Source organism: Micromys minutus, assembly GCF_963924665.1.
Source record: "Micromys minutus genome assembly, chromosome: 27".
NCBI lineage: Eukaryota > Metazoa > Chordata > Mammalia > Rodentia > Muridae > Micromys > Micromys minutus.
This window is the reverse complement of record NC_137962.1, coordinates 41,769,164-41,793,440: the sequence shown is the minus strand read 5'-3', so window position 1 is coordinate 41,793,440 and position 24,277 is coordinate 41,769,164. Positions and strand designations below refer to the sequence as shown.

Sequence of the window (24,277 nt, the reverse complement as noted above, 5' to 3'; positions counted from 1 at the left end):
ATGAGAGGCTGGACACAACAGGACCACCACAGTGCAGCCTGCTCCCTTCTCCACTCGGCCTTCTCTGCCTGGTAGCTCTCTAGCCACCACTTGAATTTTCCTGGTTGTGATGCCCAGCCTTGGCCTAATGTTTTCCCAAGGCCTTGTGTGTCGACCCTGGCCAGCACGTCTGGTGAGCCAGAAACCACAGCCTCTACCCTCCCACCGATACGCGGACGATCTAGGACCAAAGCACAAGGCAAGACTCAGATGAAGGTTGGAATTGCTTTTATTGAGGGGCGGATACCGCAGGGCCCCGCCCATGGTCAGGTTAGTGTTCTGCCTGGCATCTCCACCTGCCACCAGCTCAAGGTTAGTGGAACATGCAAAGCTCACTCAGAGGGTGGAGGCAGGGGTAGGAGCCACCAAGGCCAGGGACTGGCTGGACAGGAAGGGAGAGTGTCACACTGGCCAACTGCTTGTGTTAGCACAGATGGGCCAGCCAGTGTCTCTGGGCCATGGAGGGACCAGGGCTCCCAGGGAGTGAGGTGGGCAGCAGCACCCAGATGGGGGTTCCACAGGCTTGAAGAGTCCCTGGGCCTCAGGAGTAGGAGAATCTCAGATCTTCAGAACCCTCCAGCCCCGCCCAGCCAGAATGTCCATCTCCTACCCTGGGTCTGGGTCTTTAGGGCCTGGGTACAAGGACACAGAAGGCACTTACAAGGGGAGCTGAGGCTGGGAGGCTGAAGCAGAGGCTCAGGTCTCAGGGGAATAAGTATGGGGTGGTGAGCTACAAAGCATAGCTCCAATGGCAGCTGCAGGAGCCAGGCGGGAGGCTGGGGCCAGGACCAGGCCTTATCTTCCCATGGGGAAGGGGCTTCTCTGGGCAGGCTGGAAAAGACGGTTGGCCTGGGATCTTTCCTTTGCCAGCAAAACCCACTGAATATACAGGACATTCAGAGATACACTGGGGAGAAGCTGCTGGCTCAGGACAGAGGCCTCAAGAGCTGTCTGCTCATAGGATTGTCCCCAGTTCCCCATAGCAGCTAGGACCAGCAGGTAGACACCCAGTGGGGTTGGCTTAGAGGGCTGGGGGCCTTTCCCAGATAGAATCCTCCCAGGAGAGACAGGAGTGGTAGGCTGAGTGCCCAGCTCTGGATTCTCCAAGGCACCTGGCTGTGGTGAGTGGCAGGTAGAAAGGACTCGGGAGGCCCAAGGAGAGTGAAGTCGTCACTGGGCCTGGGCCAGCCCTGTTTCCCAAGACACAGGCTGTCTGGACATCGCATATATATATTAATGTGTTAGTCTGGTCTTTTTGGTTAAATTTTAGGCACCGCTTGGGAGGAAGACACCTTTAAATGTTAAAAAAAAAAAAAAAAAAAAGACCCCAGCGCCTCCACAGGGGCCTGACCACATGCAGAGCGGGAAGGCAGGATGCAGGCTGGGGGATCAGGCCACTGCAGACTCAGGGCCCCCAAGAGAGGCCGAAGGCCCTGAGGCATAGCGGCGGCCATAGCCTGAGGAAGAGTAGGAGGAAGAAGAAAAGGTCATGGAGAAGCCAGAGCCAGTGGCATCAAAGCTGCCGCGGCGGGAACCGGCCCTGGAGCCGGTGCGTGAACCAGTGCGTGAACCAGCGGTAGAGCCAGAGCCACTGACGCTGTAGGGGCTGTAGTAGCCCTTGCTGGACTGTGCCGCGGCTTCCAGCAGCCTCAGCCCTGTGCCCTCCTCCACCATGCTACGATCCAGAGCGTCCTTGTAGGAGATCTTGAGCTTGGTCTTGGGGCACGTGAGGTACTTGGAGTAGGCACTGACATCACGCAGCTTCTGGGCTGTGCGGGCATCCACAGTGCCTCGTTGCAGGGCTTCATCAAGAGACACGCGGCCAGGTGTGTCCGGCTCAATCAGACCGCCTGTTAGGTACTGCACCTCCAGGAAACGCTGGCCTGCCTCGTAGTACAGCCAGCCCTTCTTCAGGGCCTGGGCAGCTGACATCTTGGTCTTGGTGCGTGGGTCCTCAAACCCACAGAAGGCCTTCTGGGCCAGATTGATCCGGTCTACCATGATCTTGTCCACCAGGCCCTTGTTGACGGCCTCAGTGACTGGGAAGCGCTCACCAGTGCTGGGGTCAATGATGCCCCCAGTGCAGGCCTGTGCCTCCAGCAACCGCTGGCCAGTGATGTTGTCTACCAGGTTGCGGTGCATGGCCTCCGTGATGGACACCTTCTCCAGAGTCTCTGTGTCTAGAATGCCAGCCACTGGGCCAGTCTCCTCAGTAGGATCAGACCAGGAGGTCAGCTGGGTCCTAGGGACAGCAGAACTGATGGGGTAGGAGGAAGATGAGCCCACGGAGGAGGAGCGTGAGCGGAAGCCACCAGCATTGCCCGAGAGCATGTCAGCAAACTCGGTAATAGAAAGCGTGCCAGCACGGTACTGGTCCAGTGCTGAGCGGTCAATGAGGTTCTTGGTGATGGCATCATCGATGTCATACTGGCGGCCAGAGCGGCGGTCGATGATCATAGATTTGACGACGCCGTCTGAGGAGGAGATGGTGATCTCTTCCCACTCACACTCCTGCTCCGACAACTCCAGGTAGGTCTGGTGATCGATGAGGCCCTTGCGGTAGGCCTCATACACTGACATCTCCTTGCCCGTCTCTGGGTCCACAATCACCACGCGGCGCTTGCGCACTGAGGACTTGGAGGATGTCTTCCGCTCCCGCTTCTTCTCCTTCAGTGGCAGGAGACACAGGCCAGTCTGGGGGTCAGTGATGCAGCGTTCCATCAGCTGCAGGTAAGTGAGGTTCTCCTCTGTGTTGGGGTCGAAGAAACCCTTGGTGTCATCTGAGGGGTCAGTCAGGATCTCGTTCATCTCCTCATCAAAGAGGCCACGCTTATATGCCACTTCCACAGGCAGACGGTGGCTCTCCTCAGGGTCAATGATGCCACCGGTGGCTATCTGAGCCTCCAGCAGACGAATACCATGGTCCTTGAGGATTAGGCCCTTCTTCATGGCCTGGAAGAGAGAGATGAGTTTCCCAGAGTAGGGATCCTTGTAGCCAGTGACAGCACGTTCAGCTGACAGCAGCTTGTCCTTGAATTCGGGGCCCACAATACCCATGCGCACGGCCTCTTCCACAGTCAGCTTGAGTCCCTTGATGGGGTCAATGACATAGCCGGTGGCTGCCTGTGCTTCCAGGAGCTCGAAGGCTGTCCCAGGACGGATGATGCCCTTCTTCATGGCCTGGTACACGGACAGCCGTTCCTTGGTAGCATCAACAAAGACTCCGGCAATGCAGCTGGTACCCTCGAGGAACTTCTGCAGGTTCTTAGTGACCTCCTCAATGGAGGTCAGGCCCTCTTGCAGCTGTAGTGCTGTGGCCTCATCCATGACTTGAGAGCGTACCAGCTCCTCCACAGTGATCTGCTTGCGCAGGCCACGGAAGGTCAGCTTGCGGGCATCAGAGAGTGGCAGTAGCATCTGGCCGCTGTTATCATCACGACGGCAACGCTTGAGCAGCTGTGTGTAGCTGAGACGTTCATCCGTGGAGGGATCTACATAGCTGCGCACCTCACTGGGCTCCGACAACTGGTCGTGCGTGTCCTTATTGAGGTAGCCACGTTGGTAAGCCACCTCAAGAGGGAGGTGGAAACCCAGGCGGGGGTCCACAATGCCTCCTGTGGCTAACTGGGCATCCAGCAGCCTCAGTGCCTCCTCAGCAGGGATCAGCTCCTTCTTCATGGCCTGGAAGAGTGAGATGGTCTGTTCGGTGTAGGGGTCCCGGTAGCCGGTTACAGCTCGCTCGGCTGAGAGGAGTCGATCATGCAGCTCGGGGCCTACCAGACCCTTCCTCACAGCCTCATCCACAGTCAGCCGCTCACCCTTCACTGGGTCCAGCAGAAAGCCTGTGGCTGCCTGTGCTTCCAGCAACAAGCGGGCCACCTCAGCACTCAGCAACCCCTTCTTCAGGGCCTGGTAGATGGTTAGCGTCTGCCTGGAGCCAGGCAGGTAGACACCAGCCACCGATCCTGTGCCGTAAAGGTAGCGCCAGGCAGATTCCATCTCCAGAACCTCACGGAGATTCTTGGTGCCTTCCCGGAAGAGGTTGTAGGTCTCAAGGGAGATGATCCGGGCCTCGTACAGGTCTTCGGCAGTGAGGCGGCGGCGCACATAGTCATAGGAGGCAAGGTTCTGCTGGCGGATGATCTCAGTCTTCTCGATGATTTCGATGATGATGATGATCATGCGCTCCTTGGTTACTCTACCAGCCTGAAAGTCAGCCATGAGCCGGGCACGCTGATCCTCCGGGATCATGTCTGACTGCATCACCTCCCACAGAGACATGGAGGAGCCACCGTGGCTGCCACCACCTGGGATGTCAATCTGCGTCTCCTCGAACGCCCTCCGAGTCTCCTCCTCAGTATACACCTGTGTGGTTTCTACCACCTCGGTCTTCTCTGCCCCCTTGAGTGGCAGGAGGCGCAGGCCCGTCTCAGGGTCCTCCACGCAGCGCTCCAGCAGCTGCCGGTATGTGAGGTTCTCCTGGGTGTTGGGGTCGAAGAAGCCCTTGGTGTCATCGCTTGGATCTGCCAGCACACGGTTCATCTCCTCATCAAAGTAGCCACGCTGGTAGGCAACGTCTACGGGCAGGCGGTGGCTGTGCACGGGGTCAATGATGCCACCTGTGGCGATCTGGGCCTCCAGAAGGCGGATGCCGTGGTCCCTCAGGACCAAACCCTTCTTCATGGCCTGGAACAGCGAGATGGTGTTGCCTGAGTAAGGATCCTTATAGCCAGTGACCGCCTTCTCAGCTGACAGCAGCTTCTCATGGAGCTCAGGACCCACTACTCCCGCCTTGACAGCCTCATGGACATACAGACGCTGGTTCCGCACAGGGTCCACTAGAAAACCGGTGGCTGCCTGGGCCTCCAGCAGGAGTGTGGCTGTGCTGGGTCTGAGGAGGCCCCGGCGCATGGCCTCATAGATGGTTACTTTCTCCTTCGAGTCCTCCAGATAGATGCCAGCCAGGCAGCCACTGCCTTGCAGCAGCGTCCGCACAGAGCCCACCTCTGACAGATCTTTGACTGATGTCTTGCCGTCCTTGAGCTGGTCAAATTGAGCTCTGCTGAGGATCTTGGCGGCCAGGAGTTCACTGGCCGGCACAGGGGCACGGAGGCCACTGAAGGACAGTCTCTCCTGCCGCTGAGTCTCCACTTCCTCCACGATGGTGATCAGAATCTTGATGACCTTCTCTACGGTGACCTTGCCTGTGCGGAACTGCCGCAGCAGCTCCTGACGCTGCTCCTCAGTAAAGTATTCAGAGCTTATGAGCTCCCACACTGTCATTGTTCTGCCCTTAAAGCTGCCCACGGGAACCTCAACTGTGGCCTTCTCCAATGTCTCACGGGCCTGGAGCTCAGAGTAGACCTCCTCCTGCCTGGCCCGGACAGCCTTCTCCGAGAGCGGCAGTAGGCTCAACCCCGTCAGCTGGTCAGACCTGCACCGCTGTTGGAGCTGGCTGTAGGTGACTGGCTCCCGTGTGCTGGGGTCAAGGTAGATTCTGGCATCATCTCTGGGTGACGTCAGGGCCCTGTTAGTCTCTTTGTCCAAGTAGCCCCGTGCATAGGCAACATCCAGGGGCACGCGGTGGCTTTTGCCGGGGTCTACAATGCCACCAGTGGATAACTGGGCATCTAGCAGGCGCAGGCCCTGTTCTCGGGGAATGAGACCCTTCTTCAGAGCCTGGAACAGTGAGACGCTTTGTCCTGAGTAGGGATCCCTGTAGCCTGTTACAGCCTTCTCAGCTGACAAGAGCTTCTCGTGCAGCTCAGGGCCCACCAGGCCAGCACGCACTGCCTCATCCACAGTCAGCCTGGCACTGGTGGCAGGGTCGATGATGTGCCCAGTGCCAGCCTGAGCCTCCAGCAAGGCCACAGCCACCTCTGGCTGCAGCAAATCCTTCTTCAGGGCCTCATAGATGCTCAGCTTCTGCCCTGCTTCTTCCAGCCACACACCGGCGATGACACCGGTACCCCGCAGGGCCTGCCTCACACTGTCTGCCTCGGCCACTTCCCGCACAGAACGCTCACCCCGCTGCAGCTGCTGGTAGACTTCATGGCTGATGACCCCACTGTCCAGCAGCTCTGCAGCAGGCACAAGGGCACGCAGGCCCTCAAAGCAGAGCTGGTCCTTCCGCTCATGTTCCTCCACCACCGTGATGACAATCTTGATGATCTTCTCCACCGTGATGCGACCCGTGCGGAACTGCCGGAGCAGGTCCCGTCGCTGCTCCGCTGTGAAGTACTCTGAGTTGATGATCTCCCAGATGGTCACAGTCTTGCCCTGGAACTTGCCAAATGGTGCAGACACAGTGGCCTTTTCGAAGACGTCACGGGCCTCTGTATCGGTGTACACTAGCTCACCACCCTTGGCAGCCTTATCTGTGAGTGGCAGGAGGCGCAGGCCCGTCTCAGGGTCCTCCACGCAGCGCTCCAGCAGCTGCAGGTAAGTGAGGTTCTCATGCGTGTTGGGGTCGAAGAAGCCCTTGGTGTCGTCACTTGGGTCAGACAAGACGCGGTTCATCTCCTCATCGAAGTAGCCACGTTGGTAGGCCACATCCACAGGCACACGGTGGCTGTGCACAGGGTCGATGATGCCTCCCGTGGCAATCTGGGCCTCCAGCAGGCGGATGCCATGGTCCCTGACAATGAGGTCCTTCTTCATGGCCTGGAAGAGAGAGATCTGTTCCCCTGTATAGGGGTCCTTGTAGCCCGTGACGGCACGCTCAGCTGACAGCAGTTTGTGGTGCAGCTCAGGGCCCACAACGCCCTCCTTCACAGCCTCATTGACCGTCAGTCGCCGGTTCCGCACAGGGTCCAGCAGGAAGCCCGAGGCTGCCTGGGCCTCAAGCAAGATAAGAGCTGTTCCAGGGCTGAGCAGCTGCCGCTGTAGGGCCGTGTAGACACTCAGTTTCTCATTGGTGGGCTTCAGAAGCAGTCCTGCAATGCTACTGCGGCCCTTCAGGTATCGGTACACATCTTCCCGCTGTGTGAGCTCAGCCACCGTGGTGTGACCCTGTGCCAAACGCTGCAGTTCCTCCATGCTCAGAATGCCTGCTTCCTGTAGCTGCTGAGCCGGCACCTTCTGACGTAATCCCTCAAAGGTGTACTCGGGCTCGGCCTCCACGGATGGGCCATCGAGTGCATCGCGGCCATTGGGCAGTGCTTTTGTGGCAGCAGCCTGGGTGGTGGCAATCTCCTCAGAGTGCGCCAACGCAGCTCGGTGCTCTTCCTCCAGGCGCTGCAGCCGCTCTCGCAGCCTCTGGTTCTCCTCCGCCAGCAGCTTCTCCTGCTGCTGCCGCTGCTGCTCCAGCTGCTGCAGTTCCTCTTGCTTGCGCTTCACACCCTCCTCTGCCTCGCGCTGCCGCCTCCTGGCCTCCTCCATGCTGGCCACCAGCTCCTGCTTTTCCTGCTCCATCTGCTGCTGCTGTCGCTGCTGCTCCTCACGCAGCTGTTTGGCTTTAGCCACCTCGTCCTGGAAAAGCTGCTCCAGCTTGGCCTTCTCCTGCTCGATGAAGCGTTCCCGTTGCAGCAGGCTATCCTTTTCGGAGAGAAAGCTCTTCTGCAGGGCCTGTGTCTCCTGCAGTATCTGCTCCTGCTGCACAGTCTGCATCTGTTGGGGACAGAAAAGAGGGGTCAGCTCTCAGGGGGGATGGAGACCCAGGATGACTCACCACTACCTATGGGTAGACTAGACCCTTGCTGCCACCCAGGCCACCCTTCTGCCTGTGAGGAGGGAGGGTGGTACCTCCTCAGACTTGAGCTGCAGTAACTTCGCCTCCTGCTTGAGCTTCTCCTTCTCACGCTCCAGCTCAGCAATGGCCTCCCTCAGGCGCTCGGCATCGTGGTCACTCTGCTGTCGCTGGATCTCGAGCGTCTGCACCAACGTCACCTTCTCCTGTGTAGCAAGTTCAGTGCGGTGCAGCTTCTCACCGATCTCTTCAGCCTGCTTCCGGAAGCGCTGGGCATCCTCCTCCGCACGGGCCTGAGCCCGGCTCATCTCGGCCATGCGCAGCTTAAGGCGCTCAGCCTCTGCGCTCATTTCCAGCTGCCGCTGCCGCTCGGCCTCCAGAGTCCGCTGGAAACCTTGCGTCTCCTCTACCAGCTGCTGAGCCATTTGCTCCTTGTCCTCCTGCAGCCGCCGGGCCTGCTCCTGCGCAAGCTCCTTCTGCTGCTGTAGCAGCTCAGCCTCTGCCTTGAGCCTCGTGGCTTCCTGAACCGCTTGCATCTTTTCCTTCAGCATCTTCTCTGCCAGGGCCCGCTGCTGTGCCAGGTCTTCCTCGGCCAGCTGCCGCAGCCTTGCTGCCTCCTGGGCAGCCACACTCAACCGTGCAGCTTCCTCTGCCACCTGTTTCATCTTCTCGGCCTCCTCCTCCAGGAAGCGCTGTGTGTTGTCCTTGTCACGAAGGATGAGTGCCCGGTTTTCAGCTTCAATGCGAGCCTTGAGCTTGCCTAGCTCCTCCATCTGCACACGGACCGAGAAGAGCTCCTCCTCGACCTGGCTGCGCTGCCGGGCTGCCTCTGTTACCTCAGCCTTTAGTCGCTGCAGCTCCTCATCCAGGATGCTCTTCTGGTGGTCAGTCTCCTCTAGCTGCAGCCTCAGTGTGGTCAGCTCCTGCTCTACCTGGGCCTTCTGCCGCAGTGTCTGCTCTGCAAACTTCTTATGCTTCTCCATCTCTGCGTCGGCTGCCTGCTTCTGTTTCAGTGCTGCCTGTTCTGCCTGCGCCCGACGCGCTGCCTCCTGCTCAGCTTCCTTGCGCAGCTTCTCTGCAGCTGCCTGCGCCTGAGCCTGGGCCTGAGCCTGCTCCTCTGCTGACTGTTTCAGCCGCTCGGCCTCTTCCACCTGTTTCCGAGACTGCGCTGCCTCGCGTTCTGCTTGCTCGCGGGCCTCCTCCGCCTCCTCGGCAGCTCGCCTTGCTGCCTCTGCCTCGTTCCGCAGTCGCTCCAGCATGTTCTGCTCTTGCTGAAGAGTCTGCTGCAGCTCCTCCTCTCGCTGCTGCACCACAAAGGCATGCGCCTTCTCCTCCGCCTGCAGCCGCTTCTGGGCGGCCTCCTGGGCCAGCTGCAGCTGCCTCGCGGACTCCTGCTCAGCTCGCTCCCGCAGGCGCCGTGCTTCTTCAACCTTGGCCTTGAGCCTCTCGACTTCCTCCAGTGCAACCTTGCGCTGCCGTGCAGCTTCCTCCTCAGCGGCCAGGCTCCTCTGCACACGCTCCTCAGCCTCCCGGCGCCTCTGCTCCTCCTCCGCTGCCAACTGCCGCTGCCGGGCTGCCTCCAGTTCTGCCTGCTCCTTGCTGCGCATTGTGTCCTCGGCATTGCTGCGAATGCGCCCTAGCTCCAGCTCCAGCTCCGCCTTGCCGGCGGCGGCTTTCTCAAAGCTCGCCTTCAGTGCCATGATCTCCTCCTCCACCTGTCGCCGCTGCCGCAGCGTATCCTCCACCAAGCCCTTCTGTCGCTCCAGCTCGCTCTCTGATGCCTTGCGCAGCTGAGCCAGGCGCTCCTCTATGTCAGCCTTGTGCAGTGCTGCCTGCTCCTCCAGACGGCGCCGCTGGAAGGCCTCGTCTTCAGCCAGGCGCCTCAGGCGCTCATTCTCGGCCTCTTTCTCTTTAAGTGCGATCTCTGCCTCCGTCTTGAGCCTTGTGGCCTCACTGATGGCAGCCAGCTTCTCAGTAAGCACGCGCTCTGCCTCGGCCCGCTGGCGTGCCGCATCCTCCTCAGCCAACTGCCGCTGCCGCTTGGCCTCCTCAGCCAGAGCACGCAGGCGGGCAGCCTCCTCAGCCAGCTCTCGAAACCGGCCTGCCTCAGCCTCTAGCCTCTGCTTAGACTTTTCGCTGGTAGAGCGAGACTCTTCCTCGGCTCGCGCCTTGCTGGCCAGCAGTACCTCCATCTCTGCCCGAACCTTGGCCAGTTCGGCCTCCAGTTCCTGGCGCTTCTGTGTGGCTGCCGCCGCTTCATGCTGCAGGCGGGCCAGCTCTTCCTCTAGCAGCTGCCGCTGCTGCTCACCTTGCTCTGTCTCGGCCCGCAGGCGAATCAGCTCCTGCTCCGCAGCCAGGCGCTGCTGTGCCGTGCCCTCCGCTAGCTGCCGCTGCTTCTCCAGCTCCTGCTCGGCCAGCTCTCGCTGCCGCACCGCCTGCTCCTCTGCCTTGCCCCGCCGCCGTGCTTCACGCTCTGCCTCTTCCTTCTGCTTCTCGGCATCGGCCTGTGCCAGGCTCTTCTGCTGCGCCACCTCTTCTGCCTGCAGGCGCAGGCGCAGCGCCTCATTGGCCTTCAGCTGCCAGCGCTCCAGCTCCCGCTCCGCTTCCTCGCGGGCTCGTTCAGCTTCAGCTTGCTGCTGTGCCCGACGTTCGGCCTCCTCCCGCAGTTGTGTCACCGTCACGTGCTCTTCCTGCAGAGTGCGCTCCAACTGTGCGGTCTTCTCTGCAAAGGATGCACGCTTGCTCTGCAGCTCCACTTCTGCACTGCGCTGTGCTGTCTCCAGGGCGACCTGCACTTGGCGTGCCCTCTCTGCCTCAGCCTGGCGCAACCGCCGTTCAGCCTCCTCGGCCTGCAGTCTCAGTTCCTCCAAGGCCTGCAGGGCCCGCTGCTTCTCTCGAGCTGCCTCAGCTTCAGCCTTCACACGCAGGGCCAGCTCCGCCTCTGCCTGCCGTTTGCGTTGGCTCTCGTCTTGCACCTGCCTCCGCAAGCGTTCAGCTTCCTCCTGAGCCTGCCGCTTCTGCGCTTCTGCCTCTTCGGCCCGTGCACGCAGAGCCTGCAGCTCACCCTCCGCCCCTCCACGCTGACGCTCAGTGGTCTCCAGCTGCAGGCGTACTACACGGATCTCTTCCTCGATGCGCATCCGGCTGCGTTCTGCAGCCTCCACCTGCTGGGCCTTGGCCTGGATCTCTGCCTCTGAGCTCTGCCGCAGATGCTGCAGCTCCTCTTGGATGCTGCGCTTCTGCTGCTGCGCATCCACCGCTGCCTCCTCGCGCCGCGTCACCTCCTCTTGCATGCGCCGCTGCAGTTCTTGTGCTTCCAGCTCTGCCTGTGCCTTAGCCTGGGCATGTGCCTCAGCTAGCTGCCGCTGCTTCTCCAGCGCAGCCTCCACCTCGGCCAGTCGTTCCCGCTCCTCTGCCCGCTGTTGCTCAGCCAGCCGCTGTGGCAGCAGCAGAGAGGGGAAGAGAACCAGAGACAGTGTGAGCGTGGGGAGGGTGCCAGGTGCTCACACGACACGGAAGGTACCACCACAGTTCACTTGGACAATGCGACTTGGGGTTTCAGGGAGAACAGAGATTCCAACCCAGCCAAAGAGACAGCGTGCACCCGCCCAGGATACTCGAGCAGCGAGCATAGCAGCCCCACCATGCTCACCAGCCTGGGGAAGGAGGCCCAGGCGTCCTCCCCTCTTCCCGCAGACAGGCGACGGAGACAGATGGACAGGGAAAGAGAAAGAGCAAAGCAGGAGGCTCGCAGGGCCGGCAAGCCATATCCACCACAGTCCTGCCTAAATTCTACCACCCTAGCAGGCCTCGTTCCCACAAGGACCCTGTCCCCCGAGCCTGCTGTTTCGGAGCTTCTGCCTCTTCGGCCCGTGCACGCAGAGCCTGTAGCTCACCCTCCGCCCCTCCATGCCCCTCATGGGGAGGGGGGGCATTCACAAAGCCCAGTGGGGTGGAGGCATGGTGAGGCAGCCAATTTAGGAACAGCCGTGCAGACCAAAACCAGCTCAGAAGGCCACTCAAGCTGGCAGACAGGTAGGCAGGCCAACAAGGCCACCTGGGAGGTAGACAGATGACGCCACGCCTGGCCGAGATACTCTGAGATAGCCCTCTCCAAACCCTATAACCTCAAACACCAACTCTTCCTAGGGCAAGAGACCCAGTGACACCAACACAGAATCCCCTGGAAAAGCACACATCAGAGCCAGAAGGATGCACGTAGAAACACTCGCCAATGAGAAAGGGCGCGCTAGCCACCAGAGCCGTGCCAGGTCAAGGTGGGGGCCACAAGGGCGGGCAACCTGGGCAGCCGTGCTGGGGTGGGGTACTGAACAGCACCAGGCATGGGGCATGAAATGAACTGTGTCAAGTGGTCTTAGACAGGTTCCTATGGGCTGCACTTGAAAAAGGGCTTGCCCCAACCCCTACTTCCCATCCCCCAACCTCCTCCCCCACACCCATCCACATGGCCCCAGGCATACCTCTTCCTCTTCCATGCGGCGCAGTGTCTCGCTGATGAACTTGATGTACTGACTTGTGAGTGTGGTCAGCTCACTGTAGCGTGTGCGCAGATCCACATACTGGGGGAAAGGATTAAGTCAACCGATGCCCAAGAGCCCCCCATGAGGTCTATCCCCTTTGTTCAGCTTGGCCCACCTCCATCCTACCTCCTGGATGACGCTCTCCGATCCAGACTGAACCTTGGGCTTCTTGGCGGGGGAGGCCACAGGTTCAAGCTGAGCCTTGTAGGTGATCAGCTGAAGCTCATAGTCCTATGGACACACACGGCAGTCAGCTACCTGCTCTAGACTCTGGTTGCCTGGGCCTGACCCCCAGGCTGCCTCACAGGCTTTCTTGGGTACAGTCCAGGCTTGGGACGGTCACGCAAGAGTCCAGTGCCCCCATTTTGAGTTTTAGAGCTGCCAGCTGGGAGACCTCACCTTGATGGCATTGATGTACTGCTTAGCAAACTTCTGGCACTCCTCAACCTTCTCTCCGTGACGTTCAATCTCCTCCAGCAGGGCCTGAGGGAGGAAGGGGTTAGCGTGGAGCTACAGGCGGCACCCTTCCCCTGGCAAGCCTGTCCTAGGCCTACCTTCTCCTGGCGCAGTTGCTCTCGTGCAGCCTTACTGTTGGCTATTGGCACGGCCTGGATCTGCTCTTGCCGCCCCTTGGCATCCTGCAGCCAGGAGCTCAGGGGATCCGCACTCTCACGATAGTAGCGAAGTTGGCGACCCAGCTGTTCAAGCTCACGCTGTCGCACATCAGTCTGGGCTAGCACAGCCTGCCAGCGCTCCAGCAACTGAGTGACACGTTCTCGCCAGCGCTCTACTTCCACGTCCCGCTCACCATGCCGCTGCTGTAGCCGTTCACCAACTTCCTGTGCCCCCCGCAACTCATCTCTTAGGGTGTTGAATATGGGCTGCTGTGCTTCAGCCTGGGCCCGCAGCTTCTGTTGGGCAAGGCAGGGTGGGAGCCATTTCAGCACGGACTCCTACTTACCATGTCCCCAGTGAAGCACCAGCCCCCAAAAGGTACCTTTAGCGAGGCTTTAGTGGCTTCAAGCTCTTGGAGTGTGGCAGGCACAGCCTGGGCCTCCTTCAGCTGCTCCTCGTGGGTTTTAAGCACCTCCTCAGCCCCCTGGGTACTACGAATTACCAAGCTGATGGTCTTGAGTCTAGGTAGGAGATAGCAGAACTCATAGTATGTGGGCTCAAACAACACACTCTCAGTGAAGGGACTGGAACCACTGGGGGCCTCCTGCCCTGGCCAGACTCTACCTGGCCAGAACAGATGGTCACTTAAGCTGGAAGGCCCAGAGGGAGGAAGCTCCAGCCAGGAGCTACTCTAAAGTCCTAGAGCAGGTGATACCACCTGCAGTGTAGTTCTCAACCCTCTCTCTAGCTCAAGACTGGCTAAGCGAACAGGAAGTAGGAAGGGGGTCATGTTCCTGAGGGACACATTCCTCTCAAACACGGTATTAGCATTTGTTAATAAAGGCCGGATGCACTGGGTAATACAGAAAGCAATAAATGCTGAAAAATCAATCCCAGGGGCACAAAGATTCTAAAAGTCAGGCCCTGTGAATGTACCTACGGAATCAAATTACGCTGAAATAAAGGGAACGAAGTTCACAGAGACTGCACTAGGTACAGGAGGTAGGCAGAAGGGGCTGGGCTCTGGAAAGGCTCCAAGAATTCAAGCAAGAAAGGATGCTAAGAGGTTGAGGTCAGAAAGTCTGGGGAGTATCTTGATGTCCTGTCCCTCGAATGTCTCAAGCACACTCCAGCATTCCTTGTCCCCCTTAGGTCTCCATTTCTCTCCACTAAGAAGCCTGTCTGTCTCTCGCTGGTCCTTCCTCCTGAAGTCACTGGTCTGGCCACTCCTCAGCATCCCTCCCTCCCGCTCATTTGTGCTCCCTTCTACTCACAACCCTAAAGAACCTCTGCTCTGACCCCCCACACACACATACACACTCTTCACTGGGCTGGCTTCACATCCCACTGACAGGAAGACCTATAGATATGATCTTCAAAATGCATCAAGCTCGGAGCATTTCTTACCACCATACGCTGCTGGGTAGGTCCATACCCCGACCCCCACCTTTCCTCTGCTTAGAACATGTCTGGAATCACTGCCCTCACCAAAGGACCCCAATGGACTCAGAAACTTGCAGGGGACACTCACTTCTCCAAGTAGATGGCAGACAGGCTTCGGACCTGTTCCAGCTTGCCCAGGGTCAATTCCAACTCCGACCGCAGAGTCGGTGCAGCAGGTGATGGCTCTGGTAAGGCCAGAACTTTCTCGGCCTCGGCAGACAGCCGGGCAACTCCCCTGCCCAGCCCCTCCACCTCAGCCTGTGCTTTCTGTAGAGAGACCAAGTAGGGGCACAGTGACCAGCAGGGCCTGAGAGCCAGCTTCCCCTGAAGGCAAGAGAGGTTGGGATGGGTAGGAGGGGTGAGGAGCGAAGGAGGGCTGTGCCTGCCTGTTGCTCAGCGATGCGCTGGGCACACTCCCGTGCGGGGTCTTTGTCCAGTGGCAGCCGCAGACGGTGCACAGTCCGAGTCTCACAGGCCTCCAGCTGCAGCCGAATATCCTTGAGCTCCGAGATGCAACGCTGACAGCGAGACTCCTCCTCCTCACCTGGGGAAATAACCATGTTAATCGGAAACAGCCTACATGCAGCCTGCCTACCTGCCACCCACCCTTGTCCACCCCATACCCTGCTCCAGACTTTGTAGCAGCTGCTGGTAGTGGCGGCTACAAGATCCATATTCTCGCTCTGCCACCAGCCGGTCCTCAGGCCCAAAGCCACCAGCATCCTGGCTGTCCCGAAGGAAGGCCTGGTAGTGCAACTCCAGGTTGCGCAGAGCTTGCCGCTGCTCTTCAGGCTTCAGTGTGCGGAACTGGAGGTGTGCGGTACATGTTATTGAGAATGGGGCCAGGTCAAAGGCGCCTCCAAGACACCGTCTCCCACCTTTTCCAGGGTCTGTGGCCAGTGCATACCGTGACTAGGGACCAGGACCGGATGAGCTGTATGTCACGACTGAGGCTCTGCCATGCCAGAAGACTCTTCATGTCCACGTGAAGCTGGTGCCACAGTGTAACCAGCGCCTGATGCTGGGCCTCCAGTCTGGCAGACAAGGACCATGTTCAGCAATTCTGTCTAGAGCCCTCTTTCTCTCTCCACAAACTCCCCCCAGCTGTGAAGCCCAGGCGACCCACCTAGCAACAGCTTCCTGGGCCTCCTGGTTGGGTGGCGGCACAAGAAAGCATACAGAAGGCACGGCAGCCTCACTGCTGGAACCGCTGAGCACCTTCCAGTGGGATGGCTGGGCAGGACCCACCAGCTGGCACTGGTCACCTTTGTGCACAGTCACCTGGGATGGTCAGAGTAGTAAACAATGCAGCTGGTCGACCTATGTTCTGGCTGACCCAGCCCCTCTGGCTTGGGCCCAACCCTGATCAGCCCTTACCTCCACCTGCTTGTAGTCACACACAGCTAATAGAGGCACATGGCCCCGCACAGGGTGGGCAGGGTTTCGTGGCTTCAGCTGCACAATAGCCTTGGCCCGTTTGGCCAGACCTGAGAGGTGCCCCTTGTACTCATTCAGTTGTTCCTTCTCATCCTGTGGGGAAGGGGAGGCTCAGGATCAACCCAACTAGATCCCAGTGCAGGAATAACTGGCCCAGAAAGCAGCAGACCCCTCGCCCACCCAGCGCCCTGTCTGGAAAGGTTTCATAAAGGCGGGTGCAGCTGCAAGAGGGGACAGACCTCCACAAGTTCATTCCATTGTCTTCGCTCCTCCCAACAAGACCAGGTGCCCTACGCTAGGCCACTCCTCACATCTTCTAAGAAAGGGACTAGGCCTGTTTACACTCCAGCCCCTGCAATGACCTGGCCTCTGGCTCCCTCCCCTTCTAGCTATAGAAGGTCATCCTCTTCCCTCATCAAACCCAAAGGGAACCACTCCTACCAAGAGCAGTTTCAGCACAGGGTCTATGCTGGAGTACCTGAGCCCCCTCCCACCCTCTCCGGTCGGTCGGTGAGTCTTACAGCTGAGGCCCAGTCTTCGAAGATCATACAATCAGCTTCTTCCTCTCCCCTCTACCTCTATGACTCCCTACAGAGTGTGGAGACTACTGTGGATAGCCCCCAACCACGCCCCGCTATATGGGCACCACATCCAGCTGCCCTTCACAGCCCTGTAGCTCTGCCTGCTCCAATCACCAGGCCATACAGTCAGTGCCTATTCACCACAGGGCAGGCAATCCCTGCTGACACTCAGGGTAGGCTCTGAGGCTGGGCAGAGCTCATCCCAGCCCACCAGTGAGGGACCCTTCACCAGGTTTTCTGTTTGTTACATACACACGAACCCCCATGTGTCTCTCTAGTCCTGCTGGCCTTTAGCCCATCCTCAGATACCCTCACAGTCCACGTCCCATCTAGTCCGTCCCTCTGTTCCTTGTTCGCAGCTGCCTGACCTGGGCATCCTGCAGCAGGTCCTCAAGCCTGGTGACGGTGATGGAGCGGTCACAGCTGTACTTCCTGCGTAAGGTCTCCTGTAGTTTCTGCAACTGTTCCTCAGCCTCCCGAACATCTGAGAAGAACTAGGACAGCAGGAGGGGTCATCTGGGGTGACAGAGCCCAAACCCTAGACAAGCTGTTTCAGCAGAAGCCAGACCTGAGAGAGAAGAGGGAGTGGAACTCCCCTCACCCTCACCCTGGGGAGGATGGGTAACCAGGGCCACACCTCTGCCGGGGGCTATGAGGACTTTAGGGCATTACAGCCGACACAGGGGGAAGAGGGGCTCTGGTCCTTACCTGGAAGTAGGCTGTGTTCTCTTTCAAGTGTGCTTCAATGCAGCAGCACAGCTGGAGCATCCAACTCCACTGAGTCTGCAAGGCAGCCTGGAAGGACTGTAGACAACACGGTCCTTAAGACCCACTCCAAGGCCGTCAGTCCCACAGCCCGACCCCCAGAGATGCTCCCATGGTTCCCCGAAGCCATGCCCCCACCTCCACTGTGGGCCGGGCAGGATGGTCTTCCCGCAGCAGCCTGTCTCCTGTGTTTTGGATCTCCTTGATTTTCTTTTCCTTCATTTCCAGTTCCCGCATCAGGGCCTGACAAAAAGGAAGGGAGTCTCAAGGACTGTTTCAGGAGCACTGTAAATGCCACCCAAGTCCATGGCCATCTTCAGAGCCCTGAGGTTGAACTCAAGGGGCTCCCAGCATTGGGGAACAGTACGGATGGGTGTGAGCGGGAAGGGTGAGAGTAGACACACTAAGGAGGAAAGACTGCCTTACTGAGTAACTTTCTTTCTTGGCAGCCATGTTGGTGTTGCGGTCACTCCAATCAAAGCCCACTTCCTCCTCTTCCTTCTCATTCAGCCACATCAGCTCCTTGGTAGCTGCAGCCACAAACCCATGCAAGCTCTCCAGGGACCGGAGGCGGGCCTTGGAGGAGTTCTTTAGGAGGAAAGAATTAGTCAGTGACTGCCACTGCCTACCCCTCCCACTGCCTACCTCTTCCAGATACTTGCTGCCCCCACTCACCAGCAACTTTGCATACTGCAAGTCTAGGCGACCCAGGCAGTCTCGGTAAGCACCCCGGGTGGCAGGGGAGAGCTGGTTCTGCAGGAGACAGAAGTGAATAGTAAGGTCTACAGTGGCCTGGGCCTAGCACACAGCCACTGCCCACCCAAGGGTACTTGCTCACCTCATCACTCCGAGCCCGCTCGATCTTGGCCCGAAATTCCTCAATAGATTGATGCATGCCGCGGTGGCTGCCCAGCTGTGCCTCTACACTAGGCAAGTCCACACCCCACTCAGCACTGTCTATTCGACGCTGGTTCTCCTCTACCCATGCCAGCAGGTCTTGCAGGTAGCGCAGTGTGGAGTCCTCTGGGCGCCTCTGTGTACTCTGCAGGGTCACTTGAGTCACAGGGGCACCCACCCCTGCCTTCAGCCGGAGGTTGTACTCAGTGCGGATGGCTACCAGGCGCTCATGCAGACGGTACACCCTGAGGAAGCACAGAAGTTGGGAAGGTGGGTCAGGTGGGTCTCGGGCCTCTTAGCCCCGCCTTCCCAAGTAAGGTACATACCTCCGGTACATCTGTTCACTCTGTGGATGCCGCCCATCTTTAAGGGTCTGCACATCATTGAACAACAGCCGGATCATACCATCAGCCTTGTCCAGGTCTCTCTCGACTTCCCCAGCCCGCTGAGCCGCCTTGCCTGAGGCCAGCAGCCGAATATCCTGCAAGACGGTCCTGTGTGACTTGGCCTGGCTAACTCTTCTACTCGAGGCCTAGGGTTCTCAAACAAGGCTGCCCCTTCACCCCTTTCCCCAGCCTAAAGCTCAAGGTCCTGTCTGGCGAACAGCCATGGGGTTCCCATTCACTCCTTTCTCTCCCACTGATCCCACGAATCTTCCTAGCACGCTTCTAGACTAATCTGTATCAGTTCCCTGGGGAGTCAGGATCCTGTCCAAAAGATTCCCACTAGGTCCAAGGACAGAGACCTCCACGGCTCTGTTCACAGGAAACTCTGTGCCCTGTGCGCCACCATCTACCAGGTAACTTCTCCTACCCAGGCACACACAGCCCTGTGCCTTATGGACCCCATGGCACTTGTCTAGCCGTGAGGCTGGGGTCTCCTTACTCCCCGTTCACTGAGGAAGGAGGGGATGAGGAGGACCACGCTGAATGAGGCAGGAAGGCAGATAGTCCTGCTTGGCAGCCAGAGGCCAGTTCTGCTCACAAAAGGAGGTCAGAGTTGGCAGCAGACCAGAAGGGCCTGGTTTTCCCCACCCTAGTGCCACACCCTGGGCCTGTAGCCCAGCAGGCCACAGCCCTGGCTGCAGAGTAAGCAGCTCAGAGCTCCTCCTACTTCCCTCAGACCTGGAGGAGTGCCCACCCGCCCCCTTGCCCCGCCACCCCACCCCCTTGCCCCGCCTCTCCTGTCTCCCTCACCGACTGCAGTAGGGAGTCCGCCTGGTTCAGCTGCTCCTCACACAGCCCAGCTTCCATCTGCAGTTTGCTCACAATGCGCTGAAGACACTCCAGCCTATGGACCAGATCACAGCAGAGCCCCCCAGGGAGTCACTAGGGGCCCACGACACTCCAGGATCAGAGAGGAGCTCCCCTCTGCTCTGGCCTCTCTGCCTGCCTCAGGCGTACTGTCCTGCTGGCCCCAAACACTGAAGCTTGATTGGGTGTGGGGGGGTTTCCTCCTCAGGCAATGACTCACCCTGGGGTGGTTCCCCTGCCACCACAGGGCCCCACCCGCCTGCTGTCTCCCACAGTGCCTGCCACCCTCCACATGGCCCACCTCTCAAACTCGCTCCGGAGTTGCTTCTCCCGCTCCAGGATGGCCACATGCAGCTTGCCCCACTCCTTTTCCACGTCTAGCGGGTGGTAGCCAGGAGGAATCTTGAGCTGGCCTGCTTGTATTGCCCCCTGTGAACAGGGGCAAGCTTAGGCCTAAACTAGACACAGGGAATCCTGGCTGCTCAGCTCCTCCACAACCTGATACAACTTTGGTTCCTAAGTACTAGGCAAGGTCAAGCCATACTAGAGAGGCATCAAATTCTGGGGCTCATGGAGGCCTCTATTTATCTGTCTAAGGAATACATGATCCTCATACCCCCAGCTACCCCCAAACCAGGCGATGCCCCATTCACTCTCCTCAGGAGCACCTCACTTTACCTCCAAAGACTGGTAGATGCCTTTGGACCGGTTCTTGTCTGCCTCCTTGGCAGGAAGTTCTGTCTCCTTGAACTTCAAAAACTGGCACCATAGGATCTGTAGAGAGAAGGGGTGTCAGCAGCTACACCAAGACAACCAAAGGACACCGGCCCAAGTAGGCAGGCCTACCTCAATCTCTTCAAAGCTGGAGGGGAACTTGCGCTCCTCGAAAGCAGCAGTATGGTGCCGGATCCACTGCAGCAGCAGCAGCACAAGCTCCCGGTACTCCTGCCACCGAAGCTGCAGCTCCTGTGAAGGAGTGGGCAAGCAACCTTCAAGGTCTTGGGATCTGGGCCTCGGCCCAGGCCCACTTTCCACCCATCAGGGGCACTTACATCGGGGCACCCATTCACCCACTTACATTGGCCCTCACTCCATCCTGTGCGCCAGGCACACGGGGCATGGCATCATACAGGGATGAAACATAGGTGATGATAGACTTCTCGTCAGGCTGAGGGACATCCACATCTGCAGGGAGAGGCTGGCTCAGTGGGGCCCAGGCAGCAAGGGTGAAAATGGGGAAAGCCAGTGGATCGTACCTTCTGGGTCCAGGAGCCTTGTGACTCCCAGGTCCCGCTCTGCCACGGAGAAGGCCTGGTCTAGGTTCTCCAGGTTGGTCTGTCGATACACTTTATTCATGTCTATGAGCATGGGCCTGTGGACAAGTTGGGATGGGTAGCAGAGACTCCCAGTGAGCAGGGTTAAATAAACATTCCTTCATACACCCTAGCAAACAGAGCCTAGCCCCATACCCTCTTAAAGACATGCTACCTACTTCCCTAACATCTCCAATCCTGCCACAGGGAAGGTGATTTTTGTTTTGGGTTGGAGGGGGTTATTATTGTTTTGAGGCAGGGTCTTTCTTGTAACCCTGGCTGACTGTAACTCCTGTGCAGACCAGACTCACAGAACCACCTGCCTCTCTGTCTGCCCCCAGAGTGCTGGGGTTAAAGACATGTGCCACCACACCCAGCAACAGGGCCCAAGAAGCCTATGGTGGGCACCAGCGCAGGAGCAGTGTGCTGATTGGAGAGCATCCACTTGGGCTCTTATAGCCTCCTGGCCCATCAGGCTTCTTTTGAGGGTCTGTGTGGGCATGACCAGGCTGGAAGAACAGAGGAGCTTCTGAAGGGCCTGGCAGGAGACAGGCAGGGCCCTGCTCTAGGCACCTCCCAAAGGAAGCTGCTGGCATTCAGTACACCCTGAAGGCCTCAGGTTCCAACAGTGAAAGATACTCCTCCTGCTCCTTCTGCCCTGACTTGTTTGGAAGGCACTGAGTTGAAGTGCTCCCAACCTCCAGCCCTCCTGTGTTCCACAGGGACACATACTTGTGCCGGTGGATGATGGCATTGAAGAGACGGCCATCGCGCCAACTGGTGGTGAAGTTGTCACAACGCAGGCCTTGGTAGCCCTCTACCATACGCTGTGACCACAGCAGCAGCTTCTCCTTTGCTGTCATGTCCTCCGACTGTCCGCTCACCTGAATGTCTGAGATCTGCCACATACAACAAAGGCGGGGAGCTTAGCTGTGGCTGGCTGGCCTGCCTGACCACCCAACCACCAGATGCCTTGACTAGCTCCATAAAAGCAGAGCAGCTCAGAATGCAACTATAATACCCAGAGGGCCCCCAGGCCACCTGGGGCACATTGGGTTCCTGTGGCTAAAGCCTACCACATCTACCTCAAGACTAGGCTACTCTAGGAGGCAGCTTCCACAAAAGACAAGAGAGTCCCTAACTTCTACTGTCAGATAACTGGTGCTCAGGGTTCCCCTTAGCTGTAGGAGTCTGGAATGTACCCTGAGCTCCCAGAGGCTCACAGAGGATGGCCAACAGACACAAGAAGAACAGCTACAGACCCTAAAAGTTGGTCCAAGTGTTGGGGTGAAGGAGCAGGCTAAAGCCCCCTCTATTTGCAGGAAGGACTGGGTCTACCAGTTTTTTTTCTGTCTGTTTATCTGCCAGCCAATGTGACTCAACCCCCATGCCAGCCTGGCTTTTAGGCCCAAGATCTTAGATTTGTGGCTTCCTGTGAGGCTAGCACAGGCAATGGATGAGTCACCCAGGGCATCCCTTCAGCTACAGAAACTTCCCTAGCAACCAGCATAAAATGCATTCCTCTGCAAGGAGGTTCTACTGGGACTATCCAGCCACAGCCTGAGGCACAGGATAGGCAGGTCTTGGAGACAGAATTACGCCCTAGAGCTACAAAGCTAGCTAGCATAGGCTGAGGCTGGCAGGAAAGCTAAAGAGCGACACCTCACAGGCCACACCCTAGCCAGAAATAATGCCAGCCAACCAGCAGAGGGGGCCACCAAATCCCTCAGGAAGGTGGATGGCAGCAGGACAGCCACCCACCTGGAAGTGCAGGATGATTGTCCAGATCAGGCCAAGGGTCAGCTTGGGGTTGCCGTCAGCAATGTCATCATTTCTGATGTTCACTAACTTCACCTGAGAACAAACGGCTCAGTCAAACAACCCAACATCCAGGGAGATGGCCAGGTTTGGGGCTTATGACCTAGAGCCTGGGGCCAGGTAGAGAGCCTTCCTTACCTGGCGATGTCGGAGATAGTCCAGGGCAATCTGAACATTCTGCAGCTTGTGGAAACGCATCCTCCCCTTCTCTCGGGGCTGAGAAGAGGCAAGGCTCAATTAGAGTCCACAGGGCAATAGTTGCTTCAAGGCCCAACCCTTCAGTCACCCCCAGAACGGCAGCATCCACTAAACCAAGGGTCTCCCCTAGTGCATCGACAGCCCCTCCAGGATCCCAGGTTTACCCTCTGTAGCTGGATGCCCACCAGCCCAGGGGCAGGCTGGAAAAGCCAGCAACCCTGGCTGTGGGAAGGAAGGAAGGGAGTTGGGAGGAGACAATAGCCAGGAAGCCACAGGCGGAGGGCAGTGGCACTGGGGGGTAGGGTCCTCAGTGGTACCCACTGTAGCTTCTGGTGAGTCTCTGGCCCAGCCCCAGGTAGGCAGCATGGAGGACAGCAGGCAGCTTGACACACAGCCATCTGCCTGCCCACGAGCCAGATGTGGGGCAGGCTGGACTGGCCGCAATCCCCAGGTGAGTTGGGTGGGCTCCACAGTCTTGGGAAGCCCAGGTGCCGCCATGTTAGCAGGCACAAACCACTCACCAGACGCACACTCCTGATTACGTCCCGCTCTCTCGGCTGCCCAGCCAGAGCAGGGCAAAGGGTAAAGGGCAGAGGTCAAGATTCAGAGTCCAAGCAGCAGAGAAACCAAAGCAGAGCAGAGCATGAGGTTACTGTGTTAGATGCGGAGAACAGCGGGGGTCATGGCCACCAATAGGCCTGGCCTCAGGCTATAATGCCAATGCTTTGGCCAGGAAGGAAGGAGCAGTTGGGGCTGGAGAAGGTAAGAGACGGAGCTACACAATGAGTGGGTGGAAGGGGAAGGCCCCAAGGAAGGAAGAAAGGCAGGGACAGACACACATACCAGGCTGTCTCCTGAGAGGACTTCCAGCAGGGAGATGAGGTTGTGGCCATCACGGAGGTCTTCATACAGGTCACTGATATGCCTCTGTGCCTGTGGAAACAGCAGGAAGCAAGACTGTCACGGATCAGAATCCCTAGAGGAATTCAGGCCTGGGGCGCTGCTGTGGGTATGGAGAAGCAAAGGCCATGGAGAACGCACAGCCCTGGCCCATGCAGGCACCTACCTCTGCCCTCCAGTGCTACAGCAGAGCCCATGAGAGACCAGAAAGAAAAGGAAGAAAGAGACAGGAGTAAGTGTGGGAGGAAAGGACGGAAAATAACAGGTTTCGGAGATGAAAGGGAAGCTTAGGAAGTGTGAGAACACCCTGGGAGCAGGACCGTGTGGGCTGGGGAACCCTCCCAACTCATAAGCAGGCACCACTAACCTTGATAAGGTGTTTGTTGACCCACTTGGTGAAAGTTTTCTTCTGCACACGGTCTCGTTCATCTGGAGAAGACAAAACCAGTTTACCTACAGCCTGGGAAAAACGGAGAGAGGCCTCCAGAGGGGCAGACACAGTGGTCTGTTTTACCAAACATTGCCTGACAAGGGTCCACTGGGGTAATCCCTGGCCTTTCCCAGATCAGAGACGGGGGTCCACCAAGAAGCCTCCCCACGCAGACATCAGAGACCAAGGAACCCAGGTCTAGCCAGGTCCAGCAGGGTGCTGCTACTCAAAACCTCCATTGTTTCTAAGACAGGAGGTCTAGAGCCACTGTACGGAACCCACAGCATACAAGTCCCAGCCTGCCCCACCCCACATGCTGCCTCCCAGGCTGAGCAAAGAGCATGGCAGGGCTGGGGCCAG

At 58.5% G+C, this 24,277-nt stretch overlaps 1 protein-coding gene across 10 annotated transcripts in view; it reads right to left on the bottom strand.

Moving 5' to 3' along the window:
• Positions 1–252: 252 nt before the first annotated feature.
• The window catches only part of PLEC (plectin), a gene marked incomplete at its 5' end in the record, with an annotated part of 57,440 nt that continues 33,415 nt past the window's right edge, over positions 253–24,277 (bottom strand). For 5 of the 10 annotated variants that reach the window (XM_080939683.1, XM_080939688.1, XM_080939690.1 and 2 more), the window contains 31 exons: positions 253–7,647; positions 7,783–11,163; positions 12,208–12,306; positions 12,394–12,498; positions 12,667–12,750; positions 12,822–13,178; positions 13,265–13,403; positions 14,414–14,592; positions 14,712–14,869; positions 14,949–15,132; positions 15,233–15,359; positions 15,452–15,606; positions 15,703–15,855; positions 16,712–16,837; positions 17,052–17,147; positions 17,247–17,351; positions 17,535–17,696; positions 17,784–17,861; positions 17,947–18,250; positions 18,332–18,486; positions 19,202–19,295; positions 19,560–19,687; positions 19,937–20,032; positions 20,105–20,224; positions 20,337–20,443; positions 20,515–20,630; positions 21,304–21,470; positions 22,333–22,425; positions 22,528–22,605; positions 23,431–23,520; positions 23,855–23,916. In XM_080939683.1, the coding sequence (XP_080795809.1) occupies positions 1,429–7,647; positions 7,783–11,163; positions 12,208–12,306; positions 12,394–12,498; positions 12,667–12,750; positions 12,822–13,178; positions 13,265–13,403; positions 14,414–14,592; positions 14,712–14,869; positions 14,949–15,132; positions 15,233–15,359; positions 15,452–15,606; positions 15,703–15,855; positions 16,712–16,837; positions 17,052–17,147; positions 17,247–17,351; positions 17,535–17,696; positions 17,784–17,861; positions 17,947–18,250; positions 18,332–18,486; positions 19,202–19,295; positions 19,560–19,687; positions 19,937–20,032; positions 20,105–20,224; positions 20,337–20,443; positions 20,515–20,630; positions 21,304–21,470; positions 22,333–22,425; positions 22,528–22,605; positions 23,431–23,520; positions 23,855–23,916 (13,517 nt within the window). In that variant the 3' untranslated portion in view covers positions 253–1,428. Of the gene's footprint in view, positions 7,648–7,782; positions 11,164–12,207; positions 12,307–12,393; positions 12,499–12,666; positions 12,751–12,821; positions 13,179–13,264; positions 13,404–14,413; positions 14,593–14,711; positions 14,870–14,948; positions 15,133–15,232; positions 15,360–15,451; positions 15,607–15,702; positions 15,856–16,711; positions 16,838–17,051; positions 17,148–17,246; positions 17,352–17,534; positions 17,697–17,783; positions 17,862–17,946; positions 18,251–18,331; positions 18,487–19,201; positions 19,296–19,559; positions 19,688–19,936; positions 20,033–20,104; positions 20,225–20,336; positions 20,444–20,514; positions 20,631–21,303; positions 21,471–22,332; positions 22,426–22,527; positions 22,606–23,430; positions 23,521–23,653; positions 23,669–23,854; positions 23,917–24,277 lie in introns of all 10 variants that reach the window. The other 5 variants (XM_080939681.1, XM_080939687.1, XM_080939689.1 and 2 more) reach the window with 2 other exon arrangements.